This window comes from Cynoglossus semilaevis, chromosome 16 (genome assembly GCF_000523025.1).
Source record: "Cynoglossus semilaevis isolate Cse_v1.0 chromosome 16, Cse_v1.0, whole genome shotgun sequence".
Classification (NCBI taxonomy): Eukaryota; Metazoa; Chordata; class Actinopteri; order Pleuronectiformes; family Cynoglossidae; genus Cynoglossus; species Cynoglossus semilaevis.
In genome coordinates, this window is record NC_024322.1 from 10,975,020 (window position 1) to 10,987,473 (window position 12,454).

A 12,454-nucleotide genomic window follows, 5' to 3' on the forward strand; every position below is an offset into this window, starting at 1 on the left:
CTCTTGATTTGTGTTTGTACAGCCGCCTGCTCTGTTTAGCAGATCATCAAACAGCTTCTGTGACTCCAGCGCTCCGGTTCTGGCCCTTCTCCTCTAATGTGTCTTAGCCTCTCTGTTCTCTTTCCGCTCCCTCGTCCATTAATAACTCCTGCTGCCGGTTAGGCCCATTTAAAATCTTCCTTTCCCAGAGTTCTACTTCAGACTCTACATCGCCCTAACCTCCCCCTCTCCTCCTTGTCAAATGGAGCCATGACTTTGACGGCAAAATGCCCAGTGAAGAAGTGACCACCCAGTGGTCTTTGTCTAACTCCTTGCCCCCGTGTAGACAGAGGGCCAGTGTGTGAGAGAGGATTGAACAGAGGAGATGAAGCAGACTGGACAGCCCACGGCAGGTGGTGGGAAATATTTAAAATTGATCTCCAAAGATGGATCTTTACACACTTTAAAACCATAGCCTTTGGTGATGTCACCAATTTGAAGATTAATAGTAGTGTGAGTACCTTCAGCATATAGAACTGGTCATAACCTGTACATTTTTACAAAATTATTTTAAAGAATTTGGTGCATTTCCTATTATTTGTTGAGATGCAGGGGAAAACTTCTCCTTTTTAACATCCATATTCCAATGATGAGTGTTTCTATGTCTAACAGTAATTGGTCCAGAGGATTACCAGAAAAACAAAACATCTGTGTCCAGAAATAATCACAATATTTAGTTTAATTTGCAAGTAAATAACTTTCAAACTTTATATTAAACCAAGTGTACGGCATATTGGGATCATTTGATAGATTAGTAGTAACATTCTTTTCATTTATATTTACCCGCTTTTAATCTTATTTATTTTTGTTGCAAACAATTATTAATTTTCATTTCTTATCACAACAGAAAAACATAATAAAAGCAGACATTAGGTCAAATGGATTTGTTATTCAGTCTGAATCTGTTTCTATTAAATATTCGTTTAAAAAACTGTTTTAAAATGTTCCATCTCGGCAAAATTTTCCTCGTCTTTTTGTTGCTTTACTTACATCTTGCGGCCAATATCGAAATAACAACTTCTAGCTCAACTGTAGATGACGTCATCGCTTTAAAGGGACTTCCAGGCGAGTAAATGCTGAATTTTATACACACTTCAATAGGTAGGGAAGGATTAATCGGTATTCTCTCTTACGAGAAAATTGTTTGTTATGTTTTAAAAACAAATCAGTCGAAATAACAATATAAAATCAATTGTGAAAGTATAACTGAGAATTGCAAACTGATAACAAAAAACAGTAATAGAAACAAACGTAAAAAATAATAACCTATCCTACAAATTGCATTATTGTATATGTGTCTCTTTTTATTCCACATTTCTGAAATACAAACGCTTAACTGTAACTTAAAATAGCCCAAACAGGCTGTAATACCAACTTCCTTTTGTCCATTTTGGTTCTGAAAAATATACAGTCTGTCTGTCACTTGCTACACTAAAAACTGCGCCTTGTACACTTTTAAACATCCAGATATTTTACCATCACTGACAAAAAACAGCGCAGGTCCACTGTGAGAAACACGGTTCAAACCAGTTTGAAAGCGCCCATGAATGTGGCGTCTCCGTCCAGGGAAACGTTGGCTGTGGAACGTGGGATGAGAAGCTCCAAGTGGTCACCAACCTCCAGCTTAACAACACCTGAGGGAAACACACGAACCCATGTGAAGTTTCACGTCTGCCATGACAATCAAAAAACACTGGACTAACTGCCAAAAGGTTAGCCCTTCAAATCGTTGTTTTTCGTTTGTTTGTTTGTTTTACAAATATACAATTAATAAAAAGAAATAAGCTAAATTTTAATATATTTAATAAAATGTAACATAACCACCGTAGAGCGATTTAAAAAAAACATTAAAATAAGTTCTAAGTTGAGGTGTAAGGATAGAGATAATAAGCCAGTTTTAATATAAACTAGTAGTTAGTAGACTATACAGTCTCTCGTTCTAGAAGGTGGCTATAAAACTCTGAATCTTCATTCTGTTTTCTGTATACTGATGTGTTATACTGTGTGTTGACCTTTGACATTCCTCAACATCTGACTCATATTTATTCCACACATATTAAACACACATTGTAAGATTAGACTAAAAAAGGTCTCACCTCCTGTGTAGCAGGTGTTGTACGGGTGGGTGTCGTTCATGCTCTGGATGCAGCGGAATAGGACGACAAACTGAGGCTCATCTCCCACCACATTCCTCTTCCTCCGAATCACCACATGGCCCATAGCAAAGGTGCGGTCCATGTAGTAGACCTTTGTGAACCGGGCAAGCTAAATTAAATCTATGGGTTATACTTCATCCTTGGGCTTTAAAAGTATCAACCATCAGGTGGGTGCTTTGGTGTAGGATTCTATAAAATTGAATATGCTAGATTGCTCATTCTTTTCAGGATTTACAGACTTTAAATGCTGCAAGTTTACGTTGTAAATCCTGGTGATTAGCAGACAGAGCAGCAGCACCCTCCTGTGGAAATACAGTGAAATGACAACAAACAGCTTTACCTGGCTGTACACAAAGTAGAAGCCTTCCTCCTGGACTACCATGGTGTCACCATCCTGCTTCAGGCTGGAGCCCCTCTCTAGACCAGTCTGCCATGGGATACCTGTGTGTGGCTCCAGATCAAATTCTGATCAAATTAACACATAAATACCAAAACTGTATTATGAGTCCTTAAGAAGCTGGAAAGACTTTAACTAAACATCTATCCCTCTTTTTCTTAATAATAATAATACTGTACCTTTTCTGTAGGTTTCCCTTTTGTCGTTGGCCAATAACTGTAAGCAGGACTGAGACACTGTAACAATAAATATTTCAGTCTTAAGTCACAGTGTAGTGACAGGGAACACATAGTCCAGCATCGTCCATGTTCTCCTAATTGTTCTAGTTGATTGTAAACTATTATGACTGTTGCCAAATACCATATGTCCTCCCTTTCTCTTGCACTAAAAATGTCATTACAAGTGCAATGCAACAGGAATCATTTCAGGTAAGGTTTACATATTTATCCCCTGTACAAAAACATGGCAAAAATAACTTTTACAGCGGTGCCATACCTGGTCCTTTCTAAAGGCTACACCAGTCCAAAAAACAGTCTCAAGATGCTTTTGTATTCTGTTAGAATAGTAGTTCCCAAAGTGTAAGGGGTGTTGACAGTATCCTCTTTTGGTAAAAGCTATTGCAGGAAAAACTCAGCAAGGAATGTCACGGTTGTGGCGAGGAGACGGAGTTAGCGCATCACCTATGTCTGTATCAGGGCCTCGCTTATTTTACATTTACATGTGTAGACCTCAGACATAGAGAAGTCTCAGCTATATGTAACAGGTACATGAACCTTAAAGATTGAAAACATTCAGACAAGACTTTAATATAAGTGAGTCATTTTAAAAAGGTTCTTACCAATAGTCTGTGGTTCAGACACCATTCTTCTCTTCCTTATTAGACTGAACGCATGCTGAGCCTCAGCTTGGTGCCTCCTGAGATTTATACTCTCAGACTACACAAACACAAAGCAGTCAGTATTAATCAAAGTGATGTGGTGAATAAAACACTTAAACACTAGGACAGTCCCTCTCACCTGGCTTTCACACTTGATCTTGAACTCACCCTCTTCTCTCCTGCGACCCACCTCTGACCTGAGCCCCTCTACCTCGGCTCTGAGAGCCATCAGCTGGTACAAGGACAAAGCTGACAGAGAGGATGACGTGACGGCTGCTAACGTCAGGAGGACAACCGGCGAAAACCACGATGATCTCACCTTACCTGTCCTCTGTTTGGCCAAAGACTTCCCACCTGCTGAAACTGCCATCGGAGGCACCATTTAATCTCCAGGAGAGAGGTTCACACTGGCTGCTTTGACATTTAGAACCTGCCGATTTGCCTGCTTTAAAAACTTTTTCCCCCACAGCCTTAAGTCTCGATTCCTCCCTAATCATTCCACTTAATTTCGTAACTTTTGCTTTTACCGTCTTTGAGGCTGGTTCCACTTCAGTCTGAGAGACTACGCAGAAAAAAATTATCAAGAGAAAAAAAACTGCTTCCCCTCTATCTTACGACCCACCCCTTCAACCACACTTACATTTCCTGTCTGACCAACCACCTCTTCTCAATAACTAGACACATGTGAGCCTTAAGATAGCAGAAATAAAGAGGAAATAAAAAAACATTCATTGGCATCAACTTAAATGGCTAGAATTGCAAACAAAACAAGAGAAAGTGCAAACAAGTGCCTTCAACACGTCGTAGAATCCAAGAAAGCAGGTCAAAAAGAAGTGAAAACACAGGAGCCAAGCATGATGTACATTTTAAATGTATCAGTTTATTGCATGTTAAAGTACAGAAAATAGAAAGTGAAAATGTGTGCTTACAAAAAAAGTTGTGTCCGTCTTGTATTGGAAATAGAAAATGAAAAATGAGAAGAAAAGAAAACCCAAACTGACTGCTGCATCATTTGGATGCATGAAAAATGTTGAAAAAAATCCCACTGAAGTTTTATGTAAATGGAATAAAAAGGCATGACAGATTTACACAAACACTGTTCAAGTTAAATACATGATTTGCCGAAACTCAAAAAAAGCAGATTCCCATCCCAAAGATGTCAAAAACATGTAAAATCATTCACTCAGTAAAGACATTCAGTGTTTGTTTTGAGGTTTTCTTTTTGTCCTTTCAGTGACTGTGAGACAAACTTGAATTCTCCCCTAAAGAAATTACTAGAAATTTAAACAAACAAAAAAGCAGAAATGTGTAAACATAGTGAAATGAGTTCATATTCACACAGTTCTTTTTGTTTATCGCACAGTGATGATCAAATGATATTGAAAGAGCAGTCTCTTAAAAGGAACATTTTAATTAAACTTTAAATTTCAGCACTGCTCTCAGCATTGTCATTATCAGACAAAGACGACATGAAGACATCACATTCAGATTTCTGGTATCGCCACAATTGTTTTATTGCACTGTTTAGGAACAGTGTCAATTCTGGCTGAAGAGAATTATTTTGTTCAATTATTCAAACGGCTCTGTGACCAGCCTGGTGCAGTGCCTCTGCAGGCTGAAAATAAAAAGACAACCCTGTTTTAGTACTTTAGTACTAATTTATTACCTACAGTGCATGATCTTTTTTTTAACTCTGTGACAGGTTCAGGCCTTCTGTGGACAGCCCTGATGCATCACCATGTGCGATTTACAGTATATTTTCTGTACTAAAGAGTAATAATTTAGAGATGTCTATATGAGGGCCAGTTTAAGACCAACCACCTATGTTTTGCTTTGACATTTTTATGCAAAAGTCTTCATGGGTTCCCATGATTGGAGGTCGGGCACAGGGGATGTGAAGCTGTTTTATGTAAAGAAATTGTGTTTTACTGCTCTGTGTGACAAGACTTGACAAATGTGTTAAAAGGAAAGTCAGTTATTTGTGACAAATCCCACTGCTTAACATTTGACTTTGTGTGTTACTTTCCAGTGGAACAGTTTAACAATGACTCGCTTTGAAAAACACTCTCTCTGTGTTACCCAGGCTACCGCAACAACATATTTGCATTTGTGCAACCTTGGATTTTTTGGATTACTTGATGAAATGATGGCATAACAGAAGTACCCAATTTTAATTGAATTGAACAATACTAATGTCTCCTAGTTTTATTTTTAGGGGAACAGGGCAACTTACAAGTAATAGCTTGCCACATGATTCTCAGGATATATTATTTCACATTTTTAAGAATTTCTGACCACTTCATCTTTGCCCTCTCTCCAAGTAATCACTCAGTTACACAACAATTAATTTCCTTAATTTTAATTTTAATTTTAATTTCCTTAGTTTTGTTTTTGAAAAAAAAATATTAAAAGGAATATATTATTATGTAAATATGAATCCCTAGAATTATAACAACCACAACCATCTAAAGGAAGAAATACCTTTCAGGTATTGCTGTTAGCTAAGAATATCAACAGGAACAAAAAGGTCAAAAAGTGTCACGTCAACAGAGATATATTTATAATTAAATGCGTACTGCGTAGACAGAGCAGACCTACAAATCAGTTGGAAATTGTGTGGATTAGAAACTAAAGTTGTCTTTCACTCTCACTGATGTGGTGCTTTAAATACAAATATGTGCAACTGTTTCATTTCATTTGATTTGAGCAGAACCACAACAGAACATTTCTTATGTGAGGGGGTGGTATCGCAGCGTATACAGGTCTGCCTTTCATTCATAAAAGGTCATAAGATCATGCATTCATATCTGCAATATGCACAGAAAAATGACAAAAATCCCTCAAGAACACCATTACATTTTCTTAATCCTTGAAATTGTCAAAATAGCTTTGACGTGTTAAATTTACATCAAGAATAAAATTTGATAAAAACCCAGAAAAAGAAACAATGTACGTTGACCTGGATATTTTCCTGCCCATGGCCAAAGTCCAGTCACTCCCTGGCCTTTTTTTTTTCTTCCTCATATGATAGTGACACTGGCTGATGCTTGCGCACTCTCCTCATGCGCATGGCTTTTCAGCAGGTCTTTAATGAACTGCTCCAGAGCAGCGAAGTAGCCCTGACACTGCCATGTGTCATTGTGCGTTCCCTCCGGAAAGATGGCTAAGCGTTTAGTCCGTGCAGGTGAGAGCTCATACAGTTGTTTCATCATGACCGGTGGGATGAGCTGGTCTGACAGACCAGACACGAATAGGGAGGGCATGCGGCACAGCGCCACGTGCCGATAAGACAGAAACTGATTTTTGTAGCACCACAGAGGAAGCAAGCGCATTGGTAAGAAGGAGAACAGAGTCGCTGCCATGTGAGGAATGCTGAGGAAGGTGTTTTCAACCATAATGGCTGCCACGCGGTGAGGGTTTACTGAGGCCAAGCGCACAGCTACAGCACCTCCTAGTGAGCGGCCGAAGAGTACCACCTTTGTCTTGTCTAAATCAGGTCGGGTCATAACATAATCCAACGTAGCCTCAGCATCCAGGTAAAGCCCATCCTCGCTAGGCTCGCCCTCACTTTTTCCATAACCACGATAGTCCACCAACACCACATTAGCTTTCAGGTTGACCAGCATCAGCAGGGCGTTAGGCACTCTGTGGCCAATGTTTCCAGCATTTCCATGGAAATAAAGGATGGTAGGCGGAGATGAAGATGTCGTGCTGCTCTGATTGCCAGGCGTGACACCAGGGAGCGTGTCACCTCCTGTGTAACGAAGCAGAATGAGGTTGAGCTTCACACCATCTTTGGTGCGAATGTACAGATTCTCATGTGGGATTCCGGTGGGCATAGGAACATAAATGCGTGAAGAGGATGGCTGGTCAGGGAAGTAGAGGAGTACATCCTGGAATTTGTACAGAATTCCTGCCACAGAGGCCAGGATGAGAGCTAGGAGAAAAAATCCTCCATACAGGTGGAAGGTGAGAATGAGAGCCAAGAGGGAGACACGACAGGCGCCCCAGGACCATGAGACCAGAGCCAGGGTACATCGCTCCATCGCCCCCCACAACCTCCAGGGCTTCTCCATGTCTGAACAGAATCACACGACAAAGACGCTGCCAACACAGAGAGACATGTTTGGTTGACATCTCTCTCTGACAAATGCTGCAGTTGCAATTGCGTTTTGGAAAAACAGTAGGGTTGTACAGAGTCTTATGGCAGTAAGGAGGAACTATCGATAGAAGGGTCGTAGATCATGGAAGGGTTTTATAAACAATCCCTTCGTATTGGGTGTGACCATCATAAACAGAACTAAGTCTCAAACATCCTCAAACTGAAGAAAGGTTTGTGTAACAAAAATTGTGAAAGTTTACTGAGAAATATGAAACTGCAGCATCTGCTGCATCACTTCCCTCACATTATGTAGATCACCTTAATCTTAGCCACAGTAAGCAGAACTGTGTACAATCATCCGTTGCTGTATCACGGCTCGGCTGTCGAGCTATTAGTGGATTGCTGTTTTTTAATATTTTGAATGTATTCTTGTATTGCAGATTTTTTGTTCTGAACAAAACACTTTCCATTTTCTCATGTTTTTTCATTGACTCAACAATACTACAATTCATGCTAGGGCTGTAGTGGTCAGGAAATTTCATCTGTGGTCACTCAATATTATTGCACCTTTTTTTAATTAAATTTTGTGTTTAAATGTTTAGTTAATGAATAAATCACAGAAATGATTGCAGTTATTGTAATATTTCCTCTGAAACATACCACCTACACAAGAGATGATTTAAAAAATCAATTTTATAAAAACGTTTTATTTGATTGTTGTTTATTGTACTAGTCAGTTAAAATGTGAATTTTTTTGGCAGCTAAAATATGTTATCCATTTATGTCTAGGGCTCAATATGAATCATTTCATTGAAAGGGTTTCAATCACAATGCAAACAATCACACAAGTTTACCACAACGATGTGTAAATGTCTGATTTTAAAAGGTAATCAAGTATATTTCACTTTCATTTTATGTGAATAATTATACAATCATGTATTTCAAACGCACATAGTAAACGCCCACAGTATGACAGTTGTCCAGAACTAGAAAAACGAGAAAAATAGATTTTGTTGTCAGCAATTTCATGTTTGACTTTTACAAATGACCCAGCCCCTGGAGGAGCTGACGTTATGGGAGGTTTACCGACAGCTAGGGAATGCTTAAGGTTAATGTCAAATAAAGACTAGATATCGATTTTGGATTTTCACAGCCCGGCGGATCAAAGTATGTAAGAGTAAACCGAAGAAAGGGGTAAAATAATCCAGCGTCGACGAAGCAATTTAATAAGAAAGCCTAGAGTGAAGCACTTGTTTGCTCTGGAGAAGCTACTGCCTTCGACATAGCTACTAGCCACCCTAGAATATTTTTACTTACCTTTCTCCCATCTTCAGATTCTGTTCTCCATTTTGCAATATTTGTAAACCAAACAGAGCGACTGAACAGTCACAGTCGTCCACTTCAATAAAAAAATTATGTCAAAAGTCAGCGGTGAAAACAGACGGGTAGCTGCTAGCTGCTGATAGCACCGGCAGGGCTAATTGGTGTAACATTCAAGCGGTTCCGTATCTAGCGCTACACAGAGAAACCGTTCCGCTAAAAAATATACTGACCTCTAATAAAAAAGGGGAAAAGTCCTTTCATTAAAAAGTTATTTATTATAACGTGGAAAAAAACAAAGAGAAAATCTCTCATCATTTTTTTGACTTTTATCCCGCGTGATTAAAGCAAAGAATGTTACACAGAAATTACAACGTCTTCTCGTACAATGACTGCGCTCTCACATTTGTCCACTAGATGCCGATAAGAGAGAAGCAAAACAGGAGAAAAATAACCTCTAAAATAGAGATGTCGAGGTCATAGATAAACAGAAACGCTTTGTCAAAAGAAAATAGCAGTTTGTATGATTATTATTATTACAATTATATAATTAATATGTGTAAAATTATACAAAATAGTATTAGCTGGAGTAATCATCGTAATAATAGTAGTAGTAGTAGTAGCAGCAGTAGAGTAGTAGAGTCTTCTAGAGTAGAAGACTTTTGTTGTTAATTTTGTTTTTGACAAGTGGAGTTCCCAGTTGACAGATTCCCCTCCAGAAGTGGGCCATATTGTAGCTGTTAAACCCGTACCAGTCAAAGCAGCTGACAGGTTAGGTGCTATGAAAAATGTCCCTTAGTGAAAGAACACTTAGAGCAGACAGTGATGCCACCCGTACACAATGTTCGTCTCAGTTCCTGTTAACCTGGGAAAACAACTTAACCTCAACTTTGACAACTGCTTGAACAAATTGGCCTCAAACGTAAAATAATTAGAAAAACATCACAAATAATTATTTAATTAGTTATTTAATTAGTTATTTAAAAAAGTATAATTTAAAGCTGCACATATTAAGTCAAACCAGTCTATTAAACAACAGAAAACAGTGTTCTTATGTGGTAGCAATTCCAACATGTCCCAGGTCTGTGCCTGACCATTTGGACCCCAATACCCAGATTAGCGACAAATAATATCAGTTTTGATTCAACATAATTTTTAGATTGTAGTCAACACCTGGATGATAAGACCTTTGGCAAATGTGATGACTAGTCCCTAATTTATATAGATTAAAATATGAATTAAATGTACTTTTTTATTTCAGATTTAAAAGATGGTTTTCTCTCTTCTTGGCTGGGTTTTAGTGGTACTGCGTGTACCATCTTGTTGTCAGCATGACCTGAAAGGCCAGCTGCAGATTGTGTGCCGACTACTGCAGCTGTTGACTATACAGCTCTGTCCTTGAGGCTGGTTGATTTGATTCTGTGGCGTCTATGTCAGCATCAAAACAATTACAGTAGACGGAGCGAGCCATTAGACAAACACAACAGCTAGCAGAACTGTCAGCCTGTACATGATCAGCATGTGAAAGCATACGCTTGATGTATGTTTATTACTGCTGAGTCAGGGATTCTGTGAATGCATCCATTGGCTGCTATATGGTGCAGAGGTGTCAGCCAATCAACATTAGAGATAGTACTGTTTCATAAAAGATATTGGAATTGTCCACATGCAGTTTAGTTTAGGAAATTCAGCTCAGTCAAAATATCACAACCATTACTACCACTCCACTACTACTACCATGATGTCACAGCCTTAATATGGACCTATAACCTGATTATTAGCATGTGTTGACTGTAGCATCAGCCTCTTCCACTGCTGTGAGAAGTCTGCAGATCTTCAGTTGTTACACACTGGTCCATTCTCATATGACCTCTGACCTGCCTGGAACCACACAGTTCACCACGTTGAAGTCACTTACAGTATATCACCTCCACTCTTACGCCTTCTGATACTCGGTCTTTACAACATCTGCTAAACAGGTATATCAAATGAAGTGGCTGCAGAGTGTGTTTTACAATGATTAAAATTGTATGGCTCTGTCCTTTTTGAGATTACTGCTGAGCCTGAGGATATCATTATATGGTCGCCCGCACCAAAACAAGCGAGTCACAGTAGAAGGTGTTGGAGTGAACGTGTTGATTATTTTCAAGAAATCTTTAGTAAAACACACAGAGAACGAACGACAGAGAATGCCTGGCACACGCACACGCACACACACACACACACACTTCTCTGTGTTGCTCCACTCCTCTATCCCCCCAACTCAATTACCTGAAATATAGCACTGTAAACAGCTTGAGGGCCAGAGCTCAATAATACAAAGTTAGAGCTGCAGCAGGATGAGGAGTGACTTCGACGACCTGTCTGAAAATATCATATCATCAGGCCAAGGGACATGTTTATCATTCACCTCATGTCATGCACCAAGTGGCCTCAGAGGGACACCAGAGCACAGGCGGATGAAGAGACACGGCACCCATAGAACCCAGTGAAGAAGTGAGATGTTCCGCTGGGTTTGTGTTTCGATGACAAGCTATTGATACTGTTTATGTTTGTTTGTTTGTTTGTTCTTTGAGTGAAACAGATGCTACACTTTTTTTTTTCAGAAAGACACCTCGACGCCAGGCAGGATTCTTGAGTTTGTTTTTGCAAAAGCTCCACTGACATCTTAATGAGTGAATCCTCTTTGATATGCAAGTCACAGAGAGCCTTAATGAGGCTGTACATTGTACAGTAATTACCTTATCAGTTCAGGGAAAGACACAGGCACTGTACCAGGCACTGTGGGCAGAAAATGGTTAAACTGCACTAGCATAGTGTGAAAAAGAGTCCGCACATGATAAAAAAGGAGTATCTTAAGTATTTAATGTGGGAATTATGGGTAAAAAAAAAGTTTGACTAAATTAACAATATATAAAAAAATATATTTTTCTCAGCGGTACCAGTGTTATCTCACAGGCAAAAACATCCAGTGTTTCCACAGTGTGCACGACACTCTGCCTGCCAGAAATAAATAATCTGAAAATTCCTGTATATCACAGACAATTAGGAGGCGCCCTGTGGTGATCAGGCACCCATTTAATTCAGGTTATGTTTTCCTCATTTGCCTTGCAAATAAGGCCTGTGTCATTTGTCAAACCCATGATGATGTCAATCAATCTGTGCAACAAACACACAGTATCTGAAAGTGCACTGAAGACCTAGGTTTAAAAAACTAATATTTTAACAAAAATCTGTTCTTTTTCTGTTTCTCACCTCTGACTTGTCGTCCCTTAAATGGTTCCTATTGTATTTCAGCTTCCAGAGTGATTAAGAGGTTATTTAAGCCTTTATTAATCTTCTGGTTTTTGCTCGGCTGCTTCTGATGGTATAAATAGAAAAATAGATAATTAGCACATTTGGCCATTGTGCTAAAAAAACGAAAAAAAAAACATGGATGAAAAGATGACTTTCAGAGAAGGCTTTCTTTGGCTCAACAGACACTTAAACAGCACCCACTGTGGTAACCAGTGCCAGAGCTGCTAAATCAAGAAATCTTCAAGTGGGTTATTAATGCAAATCAT

General features: G+C 39.1%; 2 protein-coding genes across 6 annotated transcripts; both read right to left on the reverse strand.

The window, feature by feature from the left end:
• Positions 1–700: 700 nt before the first annotated feature.
• tnfsf13b (TNF superfamily member 13b) lies at positions 701–4,078 on the reverse strand. 5 transcript variants are annotated; one of them, XM_017039839.2, is made up of 7 exons: positions 3,794–4,078; positions 3,609–3,718; positions 3,431–3,527; positions 2,772–2,828; positions 2,536–2,660; positions 2,136–2,304; positions 701–1,673 (listed from the first exon to the last, which is right to left on the reverse strand). In XM_017039839.2, exons 1-7 carry the CDS (start codon positions 3,849–3,851, stop codon positions 1,561–1,563), a joined length of 729 nt encoding a protein of 242 aa, XP_016895328.1. In that variant the 5' UTR covers positions 3,852–4,078; the 3' UTR covers positions 701–1,560. The 5 variants fall into 5 exon arrangements, with proteins under 5 accessions (XP_016895328.1, XP_024919539.1, XP_024919540.1 ...); XM_025063771.1 differs by having other exon boundaries at positions 2,536–2,636; positions 3,609–4,077; XM_025063772.1 differs by having other exon boundaries at positions 2,136–2,286; positions 2,536–2,636; positions 3,609–4,073.
• Positions 4,079–4,329: 251 nt separating this feature from the next.
• Positions 4,330–9,288, reverse strand: abhd13 (abhydrolase domain containing 13). Its single transcript, XM_008328681.3, has 2 exons — positions 8,889–9,288; positions 4,330–7,573 (listed from the first exon to the last, which is right to left on the reverse strand). The coding sequence occupies exon 2, from the start codon at positions 7,543–7,545 to the stop codon at positions 6,490–6,492; it is 1,056 nt and encodes a 351-aa protein (XP_008326903.1). The 5' UTR covers positions 7,546–7,573; positions 8,889–9,288; the 3' UTR covers positions 4,330–6,489.
• Positions 9,289–12,454: the final 3,166 nt, after the last annotated feature.